Below are 24,623 nucleotides of genomic sequence, written 5' to 3' on the forward strand. Positions count from 1 at the left end.
ACTGAGCTAATCTGTGTGGGGCTTCTTTAGTATTTGTATCAACTCTTTGGCTCTTGTCATACTTTCAGAATTAAACTTTTCTTTTATAAACGTTTTGGTTTATTTAACTTATGTAATTTTTATAAAGCTAAATTCAAACAATTGAGGAAAAATTAAGGCATTTTCCAAGCGTTTTATTGAATTTCCAGAACTTCTTCCCGGGTCCCGCCCACATTTCTGTGTTCCTCGCGCGGATGATGACGTCACGATCTTATATTCCCGTTTCTTCTTCCCAACGTCATCACTCATCCTCGCCTCGCGCCTCCACTATGGTTTTGTAGCTTAGCTAGCCTGCGGGTAGAGAAACGTTGGACCGCTTACCTGAGAAGCCGGGAGTCTCCTCGTCCACACCGGGAGATAAACCACAGTCTCCGGGAAAGGAGGGAGTTGGTGAAGGGAAAAAGTGTTTTAGCCGGGCGTGGTGGCAAGAAAACAAATAGTTTTTTATTCTCCACCCGAAAAACTTCAAAGTAGCATTTACAATGTCGCTGTCGGTTCCGCAGAACGGAGTAAAGGCGGATAACGAACCTATTATCGAGCTTTTTGTCAAGGTAAGGTTTTTTAAGTTTTGTTTTCCGACAAGAATATGCTAAACCACTTCACTGCGGAACAGTCTCCTCTCTTTTGTCTTTGTTAAATAAAAGTGTTGTGGTTGAGAGGAACGAAAATCGTTTTTCCCCCTCTTGTTGCTATCCGTTTCTGAATTTGTAGTAAGTCGGTACCGTTCGAAGCCATGTGGAGCTGCGCTGCCGCTCTGCAGGGCGGATACAGCCTGCCATACTGAAAAAACTGCCCGCTACTTGGCTAACAAAAGCCCCGCAGTTGTGCTCCATCGGATGACATGCGGGCGAAACGAGCAGGCAGCATAGAATAGAAATGGTGAGCACTGCATACGCTAGAATCGATGTCTTCAAATTACATCAAAGTTTTATGAAGAAAATCTTTAAAAAAAAAAAAAAAGATTAATTGTAGCATCAATTTCCTCCACGATGATATATTTGTTTAAAGCTATTTAAGTTGAGACCCTCCATCATTTCTAGTGATGATGAGGATGGAGAAGGGGTGGATGGCTGTGTTTTTCGTTGCATATGGGCGGGAAAATGGCATAAGAAAAAAAAAGGGGGGGCAGACTCACATTGGGACAAAGGAGGGGAAGGAGGAGGCTTTGTGGTCTTGTATCCAGTTTGTCTGTGGCAGTGATTATAGGGGCCCACAGACCAGAACACTTAGGAGTATGGATCGCAAGGAATGCTGGGAGCTCCTAAATGCCTTTATAAATGCTGCTTCTTCACCCTGATTCATTCACAAAAAATGTTTTTGTGTGCATTTACAGAAAATTTAGTTAAACTCCTTGTCTTGATTGTTCTTTTGTATTCAGCTAAAGTGAAGCCTTTGTTGATAGAGGAGCCATGTAACCCAGTTTTGAACACACCTTTCACAGCCTGCAAGAGGGGTTACATCATCCAGAGGTCTGGCTGGCCAACTCTTCCCTCTGGACCCCTCCCTTTGTGCTCCATTGCTAGAAATTTCTCTCAATGTGTGTTTTTTGTCAGTGGACCCCCCACTTCAACTTCGGCTGTGTTAGTTTGTGTCCAGGACAGCGTCTTACATCTATTATTAATGATGTGCTTGTTCTGCTGACTCAAACAAACTCATGCGAGGCAGTATCGGGTTGCTGGAGGCACATCGCTGTGAGGCAGGCCCCTGTGAAGAGCTGATGCATGCTGTGTGCTCTTCACACACAGTCATGTCATATCTGTAAGGAAGCTGCTACATGTTTTAGCTTACTAATTACACCTCCAGAGGCTCATTGAATGTGTTTGTGTTCAGATTCAAACAATTTTATGTTAAGTCCTCCCAAACAGACTGTTTGGGAGGACTAAGGCTTCAATCTCATAACACAAAATGCCACAGCAAATTTGACAGGTGGCCATAGGATGGCCTTTGTAATCAGGAGGTAGCACTTACGTTTTTGCACGCTGTGCGGTGGCCACGGAGGTTATAAGAAAAAGTTACAATTTTACGGCAACCGGACAATTTTTCTCTAAAAGTTTACTTCGGTCTGTGGCCGCCTGGGTAGATTTCAAGGTCATGCGGTGGTAGTCCATTGACAGGGGACTGCTGGGCATCTACAGATCCGGATAGCTCCCCGGGGACAGCTCTAACTGGAGGGCAATGTGTAAATGTCTCTGGGTGTCCACATTAAGTGCCACTCTTTAGTCCGGGAGTATGGTGTCCAATACGGCTCCCATAAATGCAAAAGACACAACACAACAACAAAAGCCTTAACGGAAACGAGTAACAAACTTAAACAGAAAAAAAATCATTCATTTTAAAGGTATTCACTTTTCTAGAGACTTGTTTGTAATTTATGTTTGTCTGACGTTAATTTAGTCTGTCACTGTGCAGACTGCAGACTAAATTAACTACTTATAAGCAAACATTACAAACAAATCTCGTACCCCTCTAGAATTCCTGTTGGGATTCACTTCTGTTGTGTTGTGGCCTTTGTCGATGTGTTTCCGCTTTTGTCGTTGTGTTGTGTCTTTTGTATTTATGTGAGCCATATGGACCATCGTACAGAGGTATATAAAAGGTAGGCCATCCTGCACACCTGATAGTCACCTGACTGTCGCCATCTACATTCATGACTACGCTAATGATTAAAAAAAAATAACCTGGGCGGCAGCATGAAATCTTGATTTTGCTTTTACGTGGTGGCAATTGTATTTGTGAACGTAGCATAATCCCGCCTCTTATTTTTCCATTTACCTTTAAGTTTATATGCTGTCCAGCTATCTTAGACTCTCACAACCCCAAGCTAACATAAATGGTGAACAGATGTATCCAGTCGGTTGTTGGTTCTACTAGATTTTTCCAATGGCATTTTTTCATCTGCTCCTGATTCACAGTTTGAATAAAATACTCAGAAATACAATTTTATTAAGTTTATGTTATATATAGATATGTGTGTCCTCCATCATCAGAAAAATGTCTCTAGAATATGTTAAATACACCAATAACACTATTTTTACTGTGATTATCTTGTGACTTTCTCCCCATATTGTTTATAGCAACAGTTGCTAAAGGCTCACAAAAACTTGATACAGTCATTGTCTGTGTTTATAGCTCTGCGGCTTATGGACATTTGACTTTGTTAAAGGGAAATAGTGACTCTTGACCGCATGGCAGCACAACAGATATCACCTTTATCAAAGGTGTGGGACATGGAGCCTGGGAATCTTCTGTTTTATTTGGCACTTTTTGTATTTAACCCACAGAAGTAGTTCCTAAAATATCGTCTGCTGGTATTTTATGGTATATCATCATAGCTCTGCATCTTAAAAAAATAAAAAGTATTGGATGTCTGTTCTCTGCCTTCACATGCATGCTCTCAAGTCATTCTTCACCACCATGTGACTTGACGGTATGAATCAGAAGGAGAAAGAATGGCCTCATTTCTCCTCTTGAACATGTCTGTTGGCTGCAGCTAACTTGTGTTGTGGACGGCTGGAAAGCCTTCTGCTGCTTCCAGCCTTTAATCTGCCTGCCAGCTGTGACAGAAGGGCCAGTTAAGATTCTGAAGAAGCGCTTTTATGTGCAGAGACCCTGAGTCTATCTGTGTTTGTGAAAGTTCTTTTTTCAAGTCAGAACAGTGTCATGGAAACAGTGAGGACTAAAGCTTGGTATCTAAAGCTGGTAGAAAACGAAGCACCTCTGTGTAGAGCTGTTCAAGGCAGAGAATTATCAGTTTAACTTTTTAAACAATTTACTCTTATTCGATGATAACAGTCCTTTTGTTGACATTTTCTTAAGGTTTTAGGAAGAGCTGATCATTTTTAACTATTTTATTTCAGATATTTTATGGTTTTGTACTTTTTATTTAAATAAAGTGCAATATTTTTGTCAATAAGACTTATCTACGCATATTATAGTTGCGCTTGATCGTTAAATTTACTATTCTAAAAATAATGAATTCACTCCCTCTGGGTGTTATTTAAAACAATTAGGTGTTTTTTCTAATTGAAAAATCAATAGTGCAGTCTATTTTCTGCAGGCACATGTCAGCGCTGCAGTCTGCATCCCAGCAAAGGACAAAGATGAATGATTTGTTTCCCTGGCGGAAGGGTTGCAAGTCTTTTGCTGTTTATTTTTTTCTGGCCTGTGAATTTGCTTAGGCAGCACCTGACCTGCTCCTTCTATTGTGTCTGAGTGACTCTCTGGCAGCAGGCCTAATCAATACAGCAGTGTTTTGTTACACACGTTTTTTTATCTATACTATTGGTTGCCTATTGTTTATAATTTAAAATGTTTTACAACAGATAAAAAAGTTACAAAATATTTATTTCATTGCTAAACTTGGTATATTAAGCTGATTTCTTTTACTTATCTAAAGAAGGATACCTTTTTTAACATAAGAAAGAGAAGAACTGGATCCTAAGGTTGATTTCTAGAAAATGCTAAGTGTATTTGCACGATTCCTCATTTTACTGTTCACAGATTTGATAACGTTTAAAATAGGAGAACCTATGTTTGAGGTCGAAAATGTATCGGTATGTATGAATTGAATGACTTCAGTAGTGATTGATTTGAGTCAGTGTTTCCATGGCAACTAGTATCGCAAATCACGAGTGAGCTTATTGGAAATCCGCGCCCATTTCACTGACAGCAGGCTCAGTGTAGGGTTTAATTTTGTTCCCTTTAACATCATTTAAGGTGCATTTTCAGATCAGTGAGGTTTAAGACTCTAATGGCTGTTTTGTTGGCTTGTCATGTTTCCAGTCTCCACTGGAGCTTTTGTCTGATATAATTTGGAAAATACTAGTGCCCGTGTCATTTAAGAATGAACTTACCATTTGAATATGAGTATGAAAACTTCATGTTTGATGTAACCTCCAGTTCACACCAAAGCAGCAGAAGTTGCATATACCAGCAATGTCCTGTCCTGTTTGAGTGAATTGCTGCATCTTTTTAATCAACTGGATGATAAGTAATTCCATAGTTGTACACTTTAAATGTTAATTTAAGCCTCAGATACTGAGTTCCGTATACGTGTTTGTATTTCACACATGCAAACAAAGAGCTTTAAAAAAAATGGCATAAAAAGCTTGCTTAAGAGGAAAAAACACACCTAAAAACTTTGTGTGAGTAGAATTTTGTTAGCATAAGCACAAGTCTTCCAACAATACAAATATTTTTCCAGCAAATTTTTCACCCAGTGTTTCTGAAGAGAGTCTGACCCATGAACTCGAAAATGAGAAGCTGAGGAGCTGGCAAGGGTTTTACTTTAAATTACAGTTGACCAATCACCCATTTTTATTTGGGAAATCAAAGTTTTAGAGAACATTTAACTAATTTTTGCCGTTTACTTTTAAATGGTGAATCAAAACTTGAGCAGAAAAAGTTGCAAACAGAACGGAGGTGTTGGCCTGGAAAGTGCATTCCTTTACTCAAGACCATGAACGGCAGCTGGATTCTTGAGTCATTCCACAACCATCTGGTTTGTCAGGTAAAAATGAAAATGCAAGTGCAATGTGACTTATTTCCGTATACAGCTCTTGTGTTTTGTTTTTATCATTTTTGTTTTCTTTCGGTCTTTGTCATTTCTTTACTGATCAATCATATTGTGGTTCAAATTCACTTAGTGGAAATACATAAGAAACACTGTAATAACTTGCAGTTTAGAGAAAGAAGTAGGTTTTCTACATTGTCTGGCCCTTACATTGTGGGAAAAAGTTACATGCAGTCATAGTGGATCCCCCTCCACACTGGGGTATAAATGTTTTCCACATGTATCCATTCATAGTGTGCAAAACTGTTGCTGAACCAAGGAGTGAGGACGATGTTGGAGGCAGAAAAGCTAAATAACAGATACTTGCGTGGTTAGTGAAGCAAGTAAATATTTGTCAGTCATTGATTTTACAAGTTTAGATGAGAGAGCTCTGTAATGTTATCCTAAGTACACTTCAACTTGAGAAAAGAAATCAGGAAATCCCACTTAATGATTTTTAAGAATTTATTTGTTATAATAAAACAGAAAATACATATGTGGTCAATAATGAAAGTTCATCTCAGTACTTACTCAGTACTGTAATATGACCCTTGTTGTCAAAGGGAGAGGTCAAAAATCTCCTGTAGGTCACCAGCAGATTTGTACACTATATAATTGGTATTTTGGTCTGTTCTTCCATGCAGATCTTCTCAAGATTTGTGATGTTTTGAATGCCCTCCACAGGTTCTATAGTTGATTGAGGCCCAGATACTGACTAAAACACTCCAGAACCTTAAAATACTTTGGTTGCCTCTCTCTTTTGTTGCCCGAGTGATTTTTGGGGTCATTGTACTTCTGGAAGATCCAGCCACGTTTCATCCTCAGGGCTGTTATTGATGGAATGGAGGTTTTGTCCAAACTCTCTCCATACATAGCATTATTCATCTTTTCCCTATACAGATTAGCCATCAATCTTGTTTGTTGAAAAGAAACCTAAAAGCATGATGCTTCCACCCCCATGCTTCACAGTGGATATGGTGTCCTTGGGTTTTCAACCCACTAATCTTTCCCCTCCAAACCGGTGTTTACACAAAAAAGTTCAATTTTGGTCTCATCCACCACATGACGTTTTCCTCTGGATCACCCAGATGGTGTCTAGAAAAACTAAGACAAGCCTGGACATAGAATAAAATTGAATAGAATAGAATAGAAATGCTTTATTCATCCCAGGCTGGGAAATTAGGCTAGTACTGGTTAGACATGTACTGGTGTTAGCAGTGGAGCTAATTACTTATTTTCTGCAACATTATAAATACTTTGAGAATCGAACAATAATTTCCTGAATTCTTATTTTATTTTTTCATTTTAATTTTTTACATCCTATATCCCACAGTTTAAATACTGTATATCTCTGTTGACCATCTTTCACCTTTTTAGGAGGCTTAACTTGAAGAATCGATGACTGATAATTGCATTTTTGACCCACTGTGTATTCATAAATCAGATTCGCTTAACACCACAGATAGACTTTTTTTGTCTGCTCTGAGATGATGTACCATTTTAATGAAAAAAAAATCATTCTGGGTTATTTTAAGATGGGTATGTAAAAACACACAAAACGGTTGTTGAGCAGACCTAAATGTGAAGCAGGAATCTAACATGTTTTGAAAGAAAAACTGGAGACAAAGACTGAAACTTGGTTTGATTAACTTTGTTTCTGTGCTGTACAGTAGGGATATTTCATACTTTTTTTGACTAATATGTTGCTGGTATAAAACCCACTAATTGCTCCTTAACAATGTGTTCTTCAGATTATGAATTATGTATAAAACAAAATGCATTTTTGTTATTGTATTAAATATATAAAAATGTCTATAAATAATAATATACATGCATACACTGGATAGTGCATGTAAATGAATGTTTCTGATGTAACGGCGCAGCACAGTAGTCCTCTGTCTGAATGAAAGTTTCAAGGTTTTCTTTGGTGACGTCAGCCTGACTCAGAGCCACACCAAGAACTTAATGGTCGTTCCAAGTTCTGGCAGAAGTTCTTTTGAACAATCATCTCTCCCTGACTGCGGTCAGGGCAGGGCAGCCGCTACCAGAATCTGAAGAAGTTTGCTGTTCATTCACTTAATGAGATTGGGACCAAACATTAAGAAGTTTTGGCCGTATAGTCTAGTTGCAGTTCTTACCTTTGAAAATCATTTTAAAAAAAGAAAAAGCAAAGGCCAATATCTGATTGATGACTTGCTTGATTACAGTTGTGAATATCACATTTTTGTCATCATTAGCTCATCTTCAGTGATGAAAAAGATTTTTTGTAGTTGTCATTGATCTCTGACCTCCATTTTACACCTTTAAAGTTCTTGGTTTATAGGAAATATTATTTTATTCATTAAGTCTTCATTCTTTAATATTAACCAGTGTAAAAAAGAAACATTGCACTGTTTGTTTTGTGGTTTATATTTCAAGGTTGTCAATTTGAACCCCAACACCGTCTCCTCTGTCTGTTACCATGGCTGCAGCTCTAAAGCAGACCTTCCTGCTGTGTGTCAGAGCTGGAGTGGAAAGCAGGAACGAGAGCTTCAGCTTTTCCAGCACCGTCAGTCCCTTATTCGGTCAAGTGTGATGTGAACTTTCTGAGTGGTCCAACCAATTTAGAAAATGAAGTATGTTAGGGAGGGGAAGGCACAAGTTTCCATGTTGCTAAAATTAGTTCAGAAGCAGGGAGGCTGAGAGGACCGTGCCTGGCAAGAACAGGATCTATTGTCCCTGGTGGAACTCTTCTGTCACATTGCAAGCTAGAAAAGGAAAGGTCAGCTTTTTCAGGATTCCTTTGAGCGATAAGAGGAATGTCTAACAGGTTTTGCTTGTAAAAAAATATGAAACTTGGGACAAGGTCAGTTGATGTCATACATCATAAAAATGTCTGTTTCTTCTCCAAATAAATGTACTTGAACGTACCTGCCATTAAAAGTATTTTATGTACTCGTATTGTTTCTTCTTGGTCTATAAGGTTTTTTTAGTCATTTACCTATAAAAAAGAAATCTCTTAAAACATTTACTGATAAATGTGAAGGGCTTTTTCTGCCCCTTAAACCTGTCACTTGCTCCTCTAAAAAGGCTCAAGTGTAATGACTTAAATGAAAAAGACCAAAGGAGACCATTTTTTATGAGAACACTGATAACAGTAGGGATTGGATGAATGCTGGCATCAGCATTTAAAACGTTCACAGGACAAGTTAAAAATATATATATATATTCATGCTGCTGGCAGCATAGACGTGGGAGGGAAAGCAAGGGAGTGGCTTATAAACTTTTATACGGAACTTCTCATTTGAATATTTGAATCAAGACAACAGGCATGAATACTAGCTTGGTTTATAGCCAGAACTGAAATCCTGAGACGATATATATGTTTTTAGATTGATTACTCAACTGTTATATGAAGTAAGTTATAAAGGAAGTGATTAAAGTTCTGACTTCATTGTGTTTAAAAGAGGATGGATGTGTTTGACCCAGTCCTATTGTACTATTGTTGGTTCTGAGTGTTCTGGACGCCAACTACTAGATAACGTCTGACTTGAGCCATGACTCACAACCTCCACTGCAGCTGTGTGTGTCTGCTAGCTTCCCCTCCACTGAGCCTAAATAAAGCCTAAAAGTCTGTTAGCAATAGTCAACTGTTCCCGTTGTTTGTGGATCAGATGTTAATGCGCCCAAGTGAAAAAGAGGGTATAAATAAAGCTGAGTCAATGATTGTGTAAGTGTTAGTCATGTTCAGTAGGGCTTTTGGGGTAAAGGGGTGTTGAAATATTTAACTTTTTTTTTTTGCATGATTGAATTCTTTTATTTAATTTTGTTCCTGAAAATTGTACACATTTTGCACTGACTCTCTTTGTGTTAAAAGTCAGGTAAAACACTCTTCTTGTAACTTTTCTTGCAGTGAGGTGCTGTTTCCTGGACTATTCAAACGGGTGACGTGAACAAGACGGGACAAACAAAACGCGCTTTGTGGAGTTCCTTTATACGAGGTTCTCCAGATGCCTTAGCCCTAAATGTCACACAGTAGAAGTGGAAATTAAATTGTAGTGTTTGGATAAGAAGTTTTATTTTTGTCAGACATTATATGCTTAATACAATACAATAAAATATAGAAGATATGTATATGTATGGTATTTGAATACATTCAAAGCTCCTATATATCTTGAAAGTTAATTTGTTTTACATTTAGTTACCAAAATCATAGCAACTCTGCAGTTCTTATGCCTTTTTTGTCGTATTAAAACTACTAAGTTATCAAACTATTCAGGCTCAATTAATGCGTCCTCTGTTTGCTACAGCAGGTACATTTACAGTTAAAATGCTGCATTTCTTAAACCAAACAAAGCAGCCTCTTCGGTGGGAATAACAGGACATTTCTGGAATAGTTGCTCCCTCCTCTCCGAATGCCCAGCCCCACCTAACTCCATACTGGGGCCCCATGTTAGGGGTGGAAGGATGAAGCAGGAAGAGGGGGAAGAGGAAATGAGCAATATGCCAAAGAGTAATACATCTCCAACACTTTCCCTTGTTCCTCTTCCTTTCACTTAAGGCACCAATTACCTTTTGTTGTCCTGTTAGTAATATTCAAAATCCCTCATTTCCTCCTTCTCTTCCTTGAAGTTTTTTTTCCTTTTACACGACTGTGTTTGTGCTAATATTTTCAGAAAGCTCCAGTTTTTCCGCAGATTTCTTTAGAGATCCTATTTATTCTGCTATAGACTTCTTGTTGATCATTGATTTAGATTTATTTAACTTTTAAAAAGGAAACTTATTTGACTTCCAAATTAAAATGAGCTTGGTGTTTTGCATTATTTTCTGCGTGCCAACCAAGATTCTAATGTTGATGGTTCACCTGCCCTGCTGAGGAAAGAGGAGCTTGCGCTCTCACCAGTGCAAGCTCCTCTTTCCTTGTCATATGTTATGGTCATTGCCATGGAAACAGTTGCTGTGCAGCCTTACCAACCTTAATCCAGACCTGAAAGCTTCTCGGTTGGTGTTTTGCTTCGGGGCAATCATCCCATTGATGCTTTTCTGATTCCATAAGGATCGCCTAAAGTGCTTGTTTGGCCTGACATTAGCCTCCAACCACAGTTCCCTCAAAGCTTCATTCCAGTTTTGAGTCGTATAATATAAATATAGACTTTTATTCAAAGAACAATGGAAGTGTGGGCCAGTGAAGACATTGATTCAAAGAGCGGGGACAGTACAATGAGAGCCGGCTGACAGATCAAACGGAGCCATCTCACTGGGTGTCACTCAGAGGACACAGCAGCTTGTTAGTCCACACGAGCACTCATGAACAAAACAAGCTCCTTCATTGAAGAGGAATCACAGCCCCGCGATGATGATACACACATTTTTATCAGCAGATGTCCATCTTAACTGATCGTTTTAGTCAGTGTTCTCTGTACTTTTGTATAGATGCTATCTGTATTAGTATAACACAATTGAGAATTGTGTTATTCTTCATTGAAGCAACCAAGAGTTTTGGGTTCAGCATTTGGAGAGTACAATATACAATGAGTGAAGATAGATAAAACTGTTATTTTCTTTAGATTTTGTTCTAAAAAAAAAGCAGAAGTTATTTTAAAAGAATTGCAAATATCTAGTTAATTAAAAATAATGCTAAATACAAAAGTTTGTTTAATAAATTATGGTAGACTTTAGTTATCCAGGAGTAGAGATACAGACTCTTTTCTCCGTCAATGATGAATAACAGTACAGTAACATATTTCTCTGCTGGAAAGCTGCTTATGTGCAACATTTTTATTGTCACAACGATAAACCCATGCAATGAGATCCTTCCTAAATCATATAACTTGTAAAGTTCTCATCATATTACTCAAACATACGTGTAGGGTGAGTTGTCTTTAATCCAGTCTCTGCAATATTTGATCGAATACAAATATTTTTCTACTTTTGTGCGTGTTTGTCTCAAAATATGATGTGGTTTCAATGTAATGAGAGAGGTTGTTTTTGAGAAAATGAAAGTAAAGATTCGTCTGCAGAAACCAGTCAGATGTTTTCCTTGTGCTGTGATGTAAAAGGCAGATGCTGCAGTGTTGATTCTGCTGTTGAGAGGATCAAGAGCTTATTCAAAGGACTGAAAAGACTGGAAAGAGAAGGACAAAGAGATGAATCGCTGCAGGGAGAACAGGGGATGACTGTTGCTCCTCAATGTGGCGTTTGCGTTTAAAGGGAGCGAGAAATTTGGTTTGGAATTTGTAAGAAATTAGAATTTTTTTATGTTTGTTTGTGAAAAATGAAAATGTTGCTGTAGTTTTATTCCTTTACAAAAAGTGTAGTTTATCTGTATTAAAATATAAGTTATTTTTTTCCCTTCAGCTTCTTGTTTCTCTTTAATAAAAACTGATGAAAATTGTGTGTTGGTGTTTCTAACATGTTCTTGTGTGGGTTTTCTGATGATAGAGGGGACATACATTTGAGAATGTTAAGCTCAAAATTGCATTCCTGAATATTTCTTTATTCAAATCATCATGAATCAGGAGCAGACAAAAAATGTTGTTTGATAAAGAGAGTATTTGTAGAAAATACGTAGGGTGGGCAACAAGCTATTTTTTGAGTGCTGTAACACCTGTATTCATGTTGCTTGACCACTTTTCTTTGTTTTTGTCTTTTATTTTAGGCGGGAAGCGATGGCGAGAGCATCGGGAACTGCCCCTTCTCACAGAGGCTCTTCATGATATTGTGGCTGAAAGGAGTCGTCTTCAATGTTACCACAGTAGACCTTAAGAGGTGAGGCTTTGTGTCATTATCAATTTTCTCTCTATTTTTTCCCCAACAATCTGCTTGTTGACTAACAAACTGTTTTATCAGATATCCATTTCTCCCTCCTCACACTGTGAAAGTTTTCGACAGCGATGTTGGGTGTTTCCACAACAATTTTAGCTACTTTGATGCAGCCCCACCTCTGGCACGCTCTTTGCTTCCCCTTGGTTTTCCCATGACCCCCTCCTAGACCAAAGAAAAGCAGTGAAAAATAAACACCAGTCTGGAGGAATTATTTGAAGTTTTTCATGTAAACATACCCTTTCTAGTTATGTTTAGTCTGTTTTTTCTTTGTTTCAGTTATGATAAGAAGCTCTCATCTTCAGAATGTGTGGCTATTTTAGTTATTTAAGAAAAAAAAGCTTTTTTTGTTTATTAAATCCCTTCTAAAGCCAGTACTACATTTAATCCCCCTTGAAGGATGTCTGTGGTTTTTGTTGTGTGTTTTTACTCAGACTGAAGATTCCTCTTGCCTCATTGTAAATGAATCAAACATTTATGAGTAAGCCTATGCTTTATGTCAGGGCGTCTCCTCTGTTGCTATATCAAGATGATAGAAAACATCAGAAATGTTCATGATACCTTTTTTTTCTTAGATGACTTGGATAAATACATCAAAAATCTTTTATTTTTATTTATTTTAGAAACCTGTAATTATTCCCAATAGGATTTGCTGCATCTTTATCTTAAGTCAGCATGTATTTCTGCATTATAGAAGATGTACATTTATGGCTTTAATCAGAGTGTTGCATATTGTATAACCTGTTCCTGTGGAGTGACATATACAGGAGAACTAGGACTCAAGTTTAGGGGTTTTCTATCCTGTTTTTCCAAAATATTTTCCTCCTGAGTCTCATAGCACCCTACCCACTTCTTGGTTTTATCACTCAGACTGTAACACTTCCCTTCACATGCCAAAGGGTTGAAGTCATTTCCTCCTGCTGGTGTCCTTAAATGGCAAGCCCCAAAATTCAGCCACCCTCTTCCAGCTCTCGCTGTTGTTGCTAATGCAGCATTAATGCTGTTGGAGCATTGCATCTCTTTTTTCTCTAAAGCTTGCTTGCGTAAATTTGACTACTCAGTTGTGCTGGCACCCTTCATTCAACACATGCTAATTTCTGTTTGCGCTGCAGCCTCATCTGCCTGCCATCTGGCACTGAATGTGCTGGTTTGAAGGCTGCAGAAAGGAGACACAAACACACTTACTCAGACAAACACAGTTATAAACACAGCACCTGTTGCTGTAGAGAGAAACCCCAGATGACTCAGGAAAAGTGGATTACTCACTTGTGACCTTACATATGTGCAGAATAACAGGGTTCTGTGCCCCAGGTTAAACATTTTATAGACCCTACTTCATCTCATAGAGACCACTCAAAAGGTGGAAAAAAAGATCATTAAGTAAATGTTGGCTTAAACGTATCTGAAAGCTTTTCTTCTTTTTGGTGTACTCATATTTCTACTTCTGTGCTACTTTCTTTCATGTAAAAACTGGGCGTTTTCTTCTTTACCTAAAAAGGATTAGAACTGAAGCATGACGTTTGTTGCTAACATAAAGCTCAATTTTATTGCTGTTTACTTTTTACCAGATAGACATGACACAAAAACAGTAATATACTTTAGCTTAATTAACTATAGAAATATGAGTTTTTCATCTTGTGTGAATGCGTAGTAAGCATTTACTTTGGCTAATTTGTTATCTACTGTTTTTTTAGACTATTTTAGAGTTTAGCTTCTATTTTAGCAACAGGCTAATGTTTTTGACTAATTTAGTTTACTAGGGAATTTTAGGCTACTTTGGAGTTTAGCTACTAAACACTAAATATGTTTTTCAAAATTGGCATGTATTTGGGATTTTTAAGCAATGCTACAAATTTTTCAGAAATGTAGGTCAACGTCAGCACTCTTTCATAGTATTTTAATGACATTTCCAGCCTTTTGGCAAATTTAGCATTTTGCTAATAGCTTTTGCGTTTTCAGCAAATCCCTTCAGCAGTTAAAGTAAATTACATCACCAATTTCATGAAAAAGCTTCAGCATCTTCAGCGACTACTTTCAGCAAAAAGCACTTATGTTAGCATTATCACAGGTAATGCAACTTTTGTAGTTTGTTTTGTTGTGGATTTAATTCCTTTATTTAATAAAACTTTGACTTTACTTCACACTCAAAAGTTTTGACTTCCTGAGGACTAAAATTTAAATGAATTTGTGTTACTTCTTGTGATTGGTTCGCTGCATTTTTCTTGCTAAACTGATGTGCATTTGCAGGATCTTTAGAACTTATTTCTTTTTTCTCGGGTAAACTAACATTAGTCATCCTTACAGGAAGCCTGCAGACCTCCAGAACCTGGCTCCTGGCACACACCCGCCCTTCATCACCTTTAACGGAGAGGTCAAAACTGATGTCAACAAGATCGAGGAGTTTCTTGAGGATATCCTCTGCCCACCCAAGTAAGTTTCTTCTGATCAGAGTGATGAAGACTTCCCAGAAGTGTTCACCAAAGATGGTGCCTATTTGTTGTGAGGCTGAGGGTTCTTGAATCACCTCAGAGTCAAACTTTTGAATATATATATATTTTTTTATCCTAAATAGTTTTTTTCTTTGCAAACCTTTCTGACATTAACTTTGAACATGTGCAAATGTTTATGCAAATACATCATCCTGGCCGTGCTCATAGTTTGTTTTTGGACGCTAAAGCGCCAAAGAGGAGTAAACCTTCAAATTTGTTTAAACAAATGCCAGCTGTATGGATCCGACTTCCTTTTTTTCCCCCTAAAGATAAAGAACACCAGAATTCCAAATGGTAACTTTTATTGTGACAATATGCACACCTTTTGTGTTTTTTTTTTTTCCAGGTTTATCAAACTTGGTGCAAGACACCCCGAGTCAAACACCGCCGGTATGGACATCTTTGCCAAGTTTTCTGCATACATCAAAAACTCCAAACCTGACGCAAATGAAGGTAATTTCTTTTAGCCTCTCATGCAGGCAGACATGGGTGAGCGCTTTGTTCTATAGGTGTCACTAACACCTTGCTGGGAGTGCTTTCTGGTTGCTATGCAACCTTGGGAGCTCTGCACTGATTGGTGGAGCACGGCGGGAATTGGGAACACAGCGCTTTTTGTTCTGCTGCCTGTTCTTTTGCTCACTATCTCACCTGGATCTCTCCTGGGGAAAAAAAATCCTTCTTTTTTTGTTTTGTTTATGAAGCTGAAACCCTATCAAGTATTATCAGTGAGTCCAGATAATAATACAAGAAGACCTCATTTTTGAGATGGTTTCTTTCTTACAAAGAATGTAGAGAATGTTTCTCTGGAATGACAGTGTTGAAATCCTTAAAATACTTCATATCTTGTTTTGTCGTCTGTTCTCCACCTTAAGACAATATTAAGCTGAAAGGTGGATGTGAAAGTCCAGACTGTGTCAACAGTCACAGGTTGAACCTCGTGGGTCAGTGATGATTGCTTTCAAAGGTAACTGGTAAATGTGATATTGAGGATCATATGTTGACACTTTCTCACAGTTGAAGGCTTTGGTCATGAGTCAAACATGGGAGCAGTTAGATTCAGGGAAGGTTATCGCAGCAATAAAGCACATTCCTTCTCAAAGGAATGTAGGGGATTGTATTTGACTTCTTCAGTAGCAAGAGGTTATGTTTAACTTCACCAGGTTTAAAGTCCTTTTTTCTATCAGGTCATGTTGGTGCTGTTGGTGTTTGATTGTGGAATGCTGCCCCCGTGTGGCTGATCAGGGTTAACCATGTCTATAACGCCAACCTCTGCAGCTCTGGAGCGTGGTCTCCTGAAGACCCTGCAGAAGCTGGACGAGTATCTTCGCTCCCCGCTTCCAGACGAGATCGACCACAACAGCATCGAAGACGTGAAGGTGTCCGGCCGCAAGTTCCTGGACGGAGATGAGATGACCCTCGCCGACTGCAACCTGCTGCCCAAGCTGCACATAGTCAAGGTGAGACAGTCAAACTATAACAGTCACTGTAGTTTTATTGATGTTTAATTCATTTTTTTCTTTGCATAATAATTGAAATCTTTAGGAACCCTTTTATTTTTTATTCTTGTTTGAACCTGTTTACGTACTTGAAAGAAGGACCCTCTTGAAAACGAGATGTTTGATGTCAAGAGGCTTTATCCTCCTCTTTTTGATTTAATTGTCAACTAATAAATACATTAGCATCTGTATTTATTGGAGCTTTAGTGTTGTCACTTTGTCATAATTTGTGACAAACTTTGGCAGCACTAATGTACACTCAGAACTATTGAAGTCAAAAGGGGTTTCTTGTAGTAGCTGCAAATAGGAGGGATGTTGGGTTTGTGTTGTAGATGAGCCACATTAAGTTCCAGACTCCTCCTCAGGTTGAGATTAGTCACCTATTCCTGCCCCAACACATTATAGCATTTAAAAGATTACTGATGTCTAAGTTTTAAACTATCTGCATTGTTTAGCTGTAAACATTTAAGAGCCAAAGCTTTTCTAATAAGTAACATCTTAATTGTGCTTTTACAGCCTCAGTTTCTGTTCACTGTTGAGTTGAACACAAAGAAATCCAGAGGGCAGCTCTATGTTTTGCTAAATGATAACATCTCCTTTCATTTCTTTAACTTATTTATTTTTAAGAGACAGTTCTTGTTCCCATCAGTGACTTATCACTTTTGCTTTACAACTCAAACTCTCATCAGTACATTTCTTCACATGTCAACAGGTTTTCGTAGTGAGCAGAAACAGAGAGTACAATTCTCTTAAATATTCTATGAGCATCTTTTTATAGAATATGTTGGCTGGATGGTAAAAAGTACAAAGTCAACAGACATGATCCTCAATGTTGTTTGCTTTCATGGGTATGTTCTGGTTAAAGCAGGTGGATGATGGCATCTGCATCAGAGGACTGCAATGGGTTGGTTTCCATGGGTTACCAAAAAAAAAAAAACATTCTTTGACGGGGGAACATTCTTTCATGCTCTTGTAGTTCAGTATCCTTGTGGTAGAGTGTCCTCCATGAGACTTTCATTTAAGCTTCAGCATCTCCACACAAAGCGTGAATGAGAGTAAATATGAAAGAAAAGGTTTTTTTTTTCATCTGCATTAACTTTGACCTAAAAACAGAAGATCTGAAGACCTTTTGGATGCATCTGGTTGAGTTCCTTTCTGGAGGTTCCTGCAGTCTTAGTGTGGATCACAGTTGATTTATTGATTTCTCTTCAGGTTGTGGCCAAAAAGTACCGAGGCTTCGACATCCCCAAAGAAATGACGGCCATCTGGAAGTACCTGAACAACGCCTACACAAGGGAAGAGTTCATCAACACCTGCCCCAGTGACAAGGAGATCGAGATCGCCTATGCAGACGTGGCCAAGAGGCTTGTCAAATAAGCCCCCGTCCTGACCTTTCACCTCTCACCTCCGGCCCCGCTTCACTTCCCTTCACTCTGTCCTCTTCAGCGCTGGGACTGATGTGCTTCTCCGCCTGTTCTTTCCTCCATTCATTCTCATCAACGGTTTCCATCTCGTTCAAGGCTGTGAGAGTGCTGGAGCCTATCCTGTCCGTCTGAGGTGGGATGTGCCCTACACAGGCCCTTTTCGAGAAAGGAAGATGGGTTCATCCAAATCTACTTCTCTCCAGTTTTATGAAGGCCCCTCGAGTTAAATCAGCAGAGGCCCCCTTATTCATCCTGTCATCGTTACCTGCTTCTGTTCTCAAAGTGCTGATGAATGAGTGAGCTGGTGATGGAGAAGCTGCCAAACACGCTATCAGAGCTTATCCAGAATGTGCTCCCTCTCAAGTGACCTTCTAGCTGACTCTCTGCATGCAGGGGAAATGTCACAAGCTGCTTTAAGTTGAAGATGGATTTAAAAAAGAAAACAATACCGGGTTTGCGATAGAGTGAACTCTAAAAAGCTTGTTTTTTTTCTTTGTCTTTTAGCTCATGAAGACATGTAAACAGTGTTGAAGCTTTAGTGTTTCTGGCTCCAATATTTGACAGGGATACACAGAAGCTGAAGGTAGTCCAAACTTGAGCATCAGCAAGCTTTATATTTTTGTTGAGCTGGTTTAAATAAAATCATTTTTATTATCTGATATTCAAACTGATGTCCTTGTAGCCTCAGCCGGACTCAAATGAAGTAGTTTAGCTCCTAGATTCCTGCAGAACTATGATCTCTCAGGAAGGATAAAACCTGAGCTTTATGAAGATATCAAACCATATGTAGCTTGTATAGTCATGAATGGCCTTTTGTTATCACCACATTGCCATTATTTTTGTCTAAAAATGAGTTTTTTTCTCTTTTATGCTGATTGCAGCTCCTCTTCTACATCTTGAACCAAAAAGGGGCTCATTATTCTGGACATTGTGGATTTACTGGCTCTGACTAGTGAAGCTGAACACCACACACTTCATAGCCTGTTTTAGGGACACGTCCAGGACCATGAAGTACACACCAATATTTATGACAATATGAAAACAATACGGTTTCAATTTCTCGTTGGTTCGTAGTCTGACCTGAGGTAGCAAATGTGTTACTGTAGCTCCAGAAGTGCTTTAGTGCAGATCAAATAAAATCTGTCTTCAACATTGGAATCTGACACAAAGGAACTGTAAATATTTTTTCTTTCATTGTTCGGATTTTCAGTATGTACATTTAAAACCAGTCATCTGAACTGAGGAGAAAAAAAATGGGCCACTTTTTTTGCCTGCTTGGGTTAAAACTCCAGCTGAAACGATTCCTCTTTGCCTTACTTGTTTTTCTCTGCAGGATGTTTTTGCAGGAAGGATTATTTTAGAGATCATTTCATGGCAATGTTTGGCATTGTATGAAGATGATGTCCAAGTTAGTTCATGGCTTTTTTTTAAACAAGAATATTGACTGAATTAAAATAAACTTCATATCAGCACATTTTCTCTTTGGGTCTTTTTTGGTGTGCACCTTAATATTTGTTCACAGATACAGTGGGGCAAAAAAGTATTTAGTCACCAAACTGTGAAAGTTCTCCCACTTAAAAAGATGAGTGAGGCCTGTAACTTTGATCATAGGTATACCTCAACTATTAGAGATAAAATGAGAAAAAAATCCAGAAAAATCACATTGTCTGATTTTTGAATAATTTATTTGTAAATTATGGTGGGAATACATAAAATATGTATTTGGTCAATAACAAAAGTTCATCTCAATATTTTGTTCTCTGCCCTTTGTTGTAAATGAAAGCAGTCAAACATTTTCTGTAAGTCTTCACAAGGTTTCCACAAACTTGCTGGTATTTTGGTCCATTCCTCCATGCAGATCTTCTCTAGAGCGGTGATGTTTTTGGGCTGGTGCTGGGCAACACAGACTTTTAACTCCCTCCAAAGATTTTCTATGAGATCTAGAGACTGGCTAGGCCGCTCCACCTTGAAATGCTTCTTATGAAGCCACTCCTTCATGTGTTGGGATGGTTGTCATGCGAAAGACCCAGCCATGATTCATCTTCAATGTCCTTGCTGATGGAAGAAGGTGTTCACTCAAAACCTGACCATACATGAGCCCATTCATTCTTTCCTTTACACGGATCAGTTGTCCTGGTCCCCAGCCCCAAAGCATGATGTTTCCACCCCCATGCTTTACAGTAGGTATGGTGTTCTTTGGATACAACTCAGCTTTGTTTCTCCTCCAAACTGTAGAGTTCTCACCAGAAAGTTCTATTTTGGTTTCATCTGACAATAGGATATTCTCCCAATCCTCTTCTGGATCCTCTAAATGTTCTCTAGCAAACTTTAGACGGGCCTGCACATGGACTGGCCTTAGCAGGAGGACACGTCTGCCACTGCAGGGTTTGTGTCCCTGGCAGTGTAGTGTGTTACTGATGGTAGTCTTTGTTACTTTGGTCCCAGTTCTCTGCAGGTCATTCATTAGGTCCCCCTGTGTGGTTCTGGGATTCTTTCTCACCGTTATTGTGATCATTTTGATCCCCCAGGGTGAGATTTTACATTGAGCTCCAGAGTAAAGGAGATTATCAGTGGTGTTGTATGTCTTTCATTTCCTAATAGCTGATTTCTTCACACTAAGCTGCTTATCTATTGTAGATTCAGTCTTCCCAGCCTGGTGCAGGTCAATAATTTTGTTTCTGGTGTCCTCAGACAGCTCTTTGGTCTTGGTCATAGTGGAGTTTGGAGTGTAACTGTTTAAGGTTGTGGACAGGTGTCTTTGATATAGGTAAGGAGTTCAAACAGGTGGCATTAATACAGGTAACGAGTGGAGGACAGAGGATCCTCTTAAGTGTCTGAGAGAGCCAGAAATCTTTCTTGTCTGCTGGTGACCAAATACTTGTTTTCACCATAAAAATGCAAATCAATTCTTTAGAAATCAGAAGATGTGATCTGCTGGATTGAGTATGATGAAAATGACAGACCTCTCTCGTCTTTTTAAGTGGGCACAATTGGTAGCTGCCAAAAAATAATTTTTTGCCCCACTGTAAATATTGTGTTGTAGTTTGGTTTGTTATCGTTATAACATCCAACTCAATGATTTTACCAAGTTCATTTCACGGAAATAAAGAAAAGTAATACTAAAATAACAGATTTGTTGAGGTTATGCAAATCTTAAGATACTCACTTAATCTTTATATTCCTGTTTCTACCACACTAGTAGCACAAACTCAGTATCCCACAGAGGGGCCCCTGAGGAACCCCTAGGCCAAGCAACGCATGTTCACAGCTCTTTCGCTGCAAGGAATGTCTCATATGAGTGTCTGCCTACTGGGGCTTCCACCTCCACTCAAAGACGCTCTCCTACAGTAAACCTGACGATGGGTCTCAGCCAAATCCCTGCGGCTGATTGCAGTCGAGGTTTCACAAGAACGGAGCGGGGGGGTAGTGAGAGAAGACGGTGTGGGTTTGTGCAGACTTTGGATGTTCTCCAGATCATTAACGCATTATTGTGTTTCAGCCTCAGACATTCTCCTTACTTACGGAGACGCTCGTAATTCACAGGGGTGTTATCCACCCAGACACAGACGAAAGTAAGACAACAAGCTGGCTATCACTCAGACCACACACTGGCTCTGAGGAGTGTGAGTGTATTAGTGTAATTGGGTAATGAAGGGGAGTGTTTTTTCAGACATCTTGACTCTGAGTTTATGCACACGCTTCCTTTGTTTTTGTCCGTTTCAGCCTGTTAAAGATCATCTGGGAAAAACCACTTTGGACTTTAAGAGGGCTTTTCATGTGTGGAGAACGGGGCAGACCACCATGAGAGGGCACCAAAGCACCAGCTTATGAGCCCAGCTTTGTTGTGAGCAAATCCTTCTAAAATGACATTTTGTTTCAGAAAACACTTTCACTTTAACAACTAGTTCAACCACCAGTTTTTTTTTTTTTTTTCTCAGTGGAGTTGTCATTTCTTGGCTTTAACTCCAACCTTACGCTGCAAATCTTACGCAACACTTATTTATACAGCTGACTAAATATTTACCCTGCTCAAGCAGCTTGCTCAAGGGCACACAGTGATATCCCAACTTTGTTTTTTAACCTACAAAGTTAAAAAAAAACCTTTTTAGTTTGGTCTCCTCACACTTGACATTTGAAGCGTTTTGCTGTCTTTGAGCGCCTATGTTCAAACCGTCTAAAGAATCTCCTTTCAAGACCTGTTCCAGTGGAAACATCCAGTAAAGGCTGCAGGTAGACGGACGTGTTGCTCGCTCTCAGAAGACGGTTATACCCGTCTGATTGGAAGGACAAGGAGGTCAACATTTCTAGACTGAAAGACTGAGTGGAATTTATCTTGAAAGCAGAGAATGTACAAGGAACAACATTAATGGTAAAACAAAATCCACTCATGAAATAGTTTTATGATTACTTCTATTCATCTTCTAAAGGATTCAACTCTAAATGACACTCAGATTCACACCTAGAAACCACCAGATGACCCACAATGCCTGTTTTTGGACTGTGGGAGGAAGTCACAGAAAAAAGTCACACATGCACAGTCTAAGACATGCGAAAATCTAAGACATTTTTTCTCAAGATTATTTTGCATTTGAAAACTTTATTGATAAGGTTATTTATTTACAAAACAGAAAACAAGATTTTTCCAGATCTTCAAGCCCTAACTGTAACCCTTCCTCCAGGTCCATGCGGCCAAGAAAATATTTTTGAAAATTATTAGTCACTTTCTTCAAAAAACTGCAAAACCTTTTTCAATTGCTTTAGACACACATTAGAGGAAGTGATTTAAAGGGATTTAATCCTTTTTTTCAAATATTTCCCTTTTCTATTCATTTAGAATGCCTTTAAATAACATAAAAAACCTGGAAAATAATTATTAGATGCTTCAGATCACCAGACATTGTCTCTAAGATGAATCACAAAGCACCGTGTATGTGTTGGAGGGTCTTCGAAGACTCAATGGAAGCACTTGTTGGCATCACCACACCACAGATACAAGGACGGACAGAATCGTACCTCTTAAATGTAGATGGATGAAAACATACCTACTGAGACATCAAATGCACACTTTTAGCGTTAGACGGGGCCCAGCCCAATCCTTTTCGTGACATTTTTGGTTATATATTCTGAGTAAAAGCAGTTAGACCTTCGTAAGGAAACAAGTACTTTTGTTATGCACCAACCAGACTTGTACACAAAAATCAAAACGTGTTCAGCATATCTTATAGGTCAGACTATCACAGTAATCATCCGTAAGAGACAAAAACAGTTGCAGCTGCATTTATCAAGATAAATCATGACTCTTTCTACAAAAAAATAATGTATATATTGAGGTTTTTGCACAACTATATAAAAGAGATTCCTCTGTGTGTGTACATACTTTTTGATTGCAACACAACACCATAACAGGAAGCATGCTGACTGCTCTCACACTCACAGAAAGCAGCGTTTGCCTTCAATGAGGCTTACGTGCATCACCCTCATTCATTCCACATGCGCTTTTTGTGATTGAACGTTTCAGAAACTCCCGTCAATGATTGCACTTTTGCTCAATGAAAGCAAAGGCAAACCCGTTCAGGTCAAAAGCTCCAGACTGCTGAGGGGGAGCGTCCACGCTTCTGCAACAAGGTCTTGACTTTAAGTTGCTCGAGCCGTCAACCACCCATCACCACGTTGCCTGTGGTTTTTGGCAGACCAATTGGGTTTGATTTGGCCGGTGGCGGTGGCTCATGTCTGCAGTTACAAAGCACCCTGGCACCCCGAGGAAAAAACCCTCATATGGGCAATTAATGGGCCACACGGATGGAAAGCCTGAAACTCTAAACTGGCCTTTATTATAGTTGGAGTTCAAATGCAATAAATATCAACAGTGTGGCGATTTATCCATTGACATTGTGTAATAAACCATTGTGTAATAAACGTCTGTTTTACATTTTGGTGGTGAGTTTTAAAGGTTTAATTCACCCAATTTACAAGAGTTTTCAGACCTTGGAATTCCAGCTGCAGTTAAAGGAAGAAGAATACAATATAACAAGATGTGTAAATACAAATGAAAGTGAAATCAGAAGAAAAATTTGAATAGCAAGTGTCTGGAATTTGGAAAAATGCGACATTATGGAGAAATGATCATGAATTGGGAGTTTTGTTGATGATTTGATCAAGATTTAAGTTAGATGTTTTGCATTATTGGTGTTTTTTGATGCACAGACCGTCTTTAAAGTACAAAAATAAACACAAAAGTTACTTATCTGAGTTGCATGGCAAAGTTGCATCACATTTACTCCATGTGTGAGGAGCATTTCTGCCACTTTTTTGTGTGTTGTTACAGCCTTGCTCCAAACGCTGCCACTTATCATCGGTGCACTTAAAGGGTTTGAGGTTTCCTTACAAATGGCTGTTGTGCAGTTCATTGTGGCATCAACTGCCAGACCACCGACCAACAGTAGCAGCTTATCTGCTGCGCTCCAGCGCCTGCAGTCAGTCAGTCAGTCAGTCAGGGTGGATTTTGTGTGCTCACATTGTTTATTTTATTCCTTGTTAAAATGTGGTACTCCGGCTTTCTCTCTCTGGGGCTCGGCGGCTACTGTGGTGGGGCGATAGGGGAATGCGGCTGACCCCTGGGGCGGCCCACAAAAAGCTGCCTCCACCCCGCTTGCCACTCTCTCCATCTGGGTCCTGCAGTCACACCCTGTGGCAGAGCTGCGGTTAGCTGCAGCTGTCGGCTGGTAAAGAGGCACACCGAGGGTTTAGGGATGAAACAAAAGCTGCTGTTCCTCACCGCACCGCTAGAGGGCAGTCAACCACAGAATTACAGAATAGGGAAAAG

General features: G+C 39.1%; 1 protein-coding gene across 1 annotated transcript; it reads left to right on the forward strand.

The window, feature by feature from the left end:
- Positions 1-254: 254 nt before the first annotated feature.
- clic4 (chloride intracellular channel 4) lies at positions 255-19,274 on the forward strand. The gene is made up of 6 exons (XM_024271770.1): positions 255-590; positions 12,228-12,337; positions 14,696-14,821; positions 15,227-15,333; positions 16,156-16,337; positions 17,589-19,274. The coding sequence occupies exons 1-6, from the start codon at positions 522-524 to the stop codon at positions 17,751-17,753; spliced, it is 759 nt and encodes a 252-aa protein (XP_024127538.1). The 5' UTR covers positions 255-521; the 3' UTR covers positions 17,754-19,274.
- The last annotated feature ends 5,349 nt before the right edge of the window (positions 19,275-24,623 follow it).

The sequence above is a fragment of the Oryzias melastigma genome, linkage group LG22 (genome assembly GCF_002922805.2).
Source record: "Oryzias melastigma strain HK-1 linkage group LG22, ASM292280v2, whole genome shotgun sequence".
NCBI lineage: Eukaryota > Metazoa > Chordata > Actinopteri > Beloniformes > Adrianichthyidae > Oryzias > Oryzias melastigma.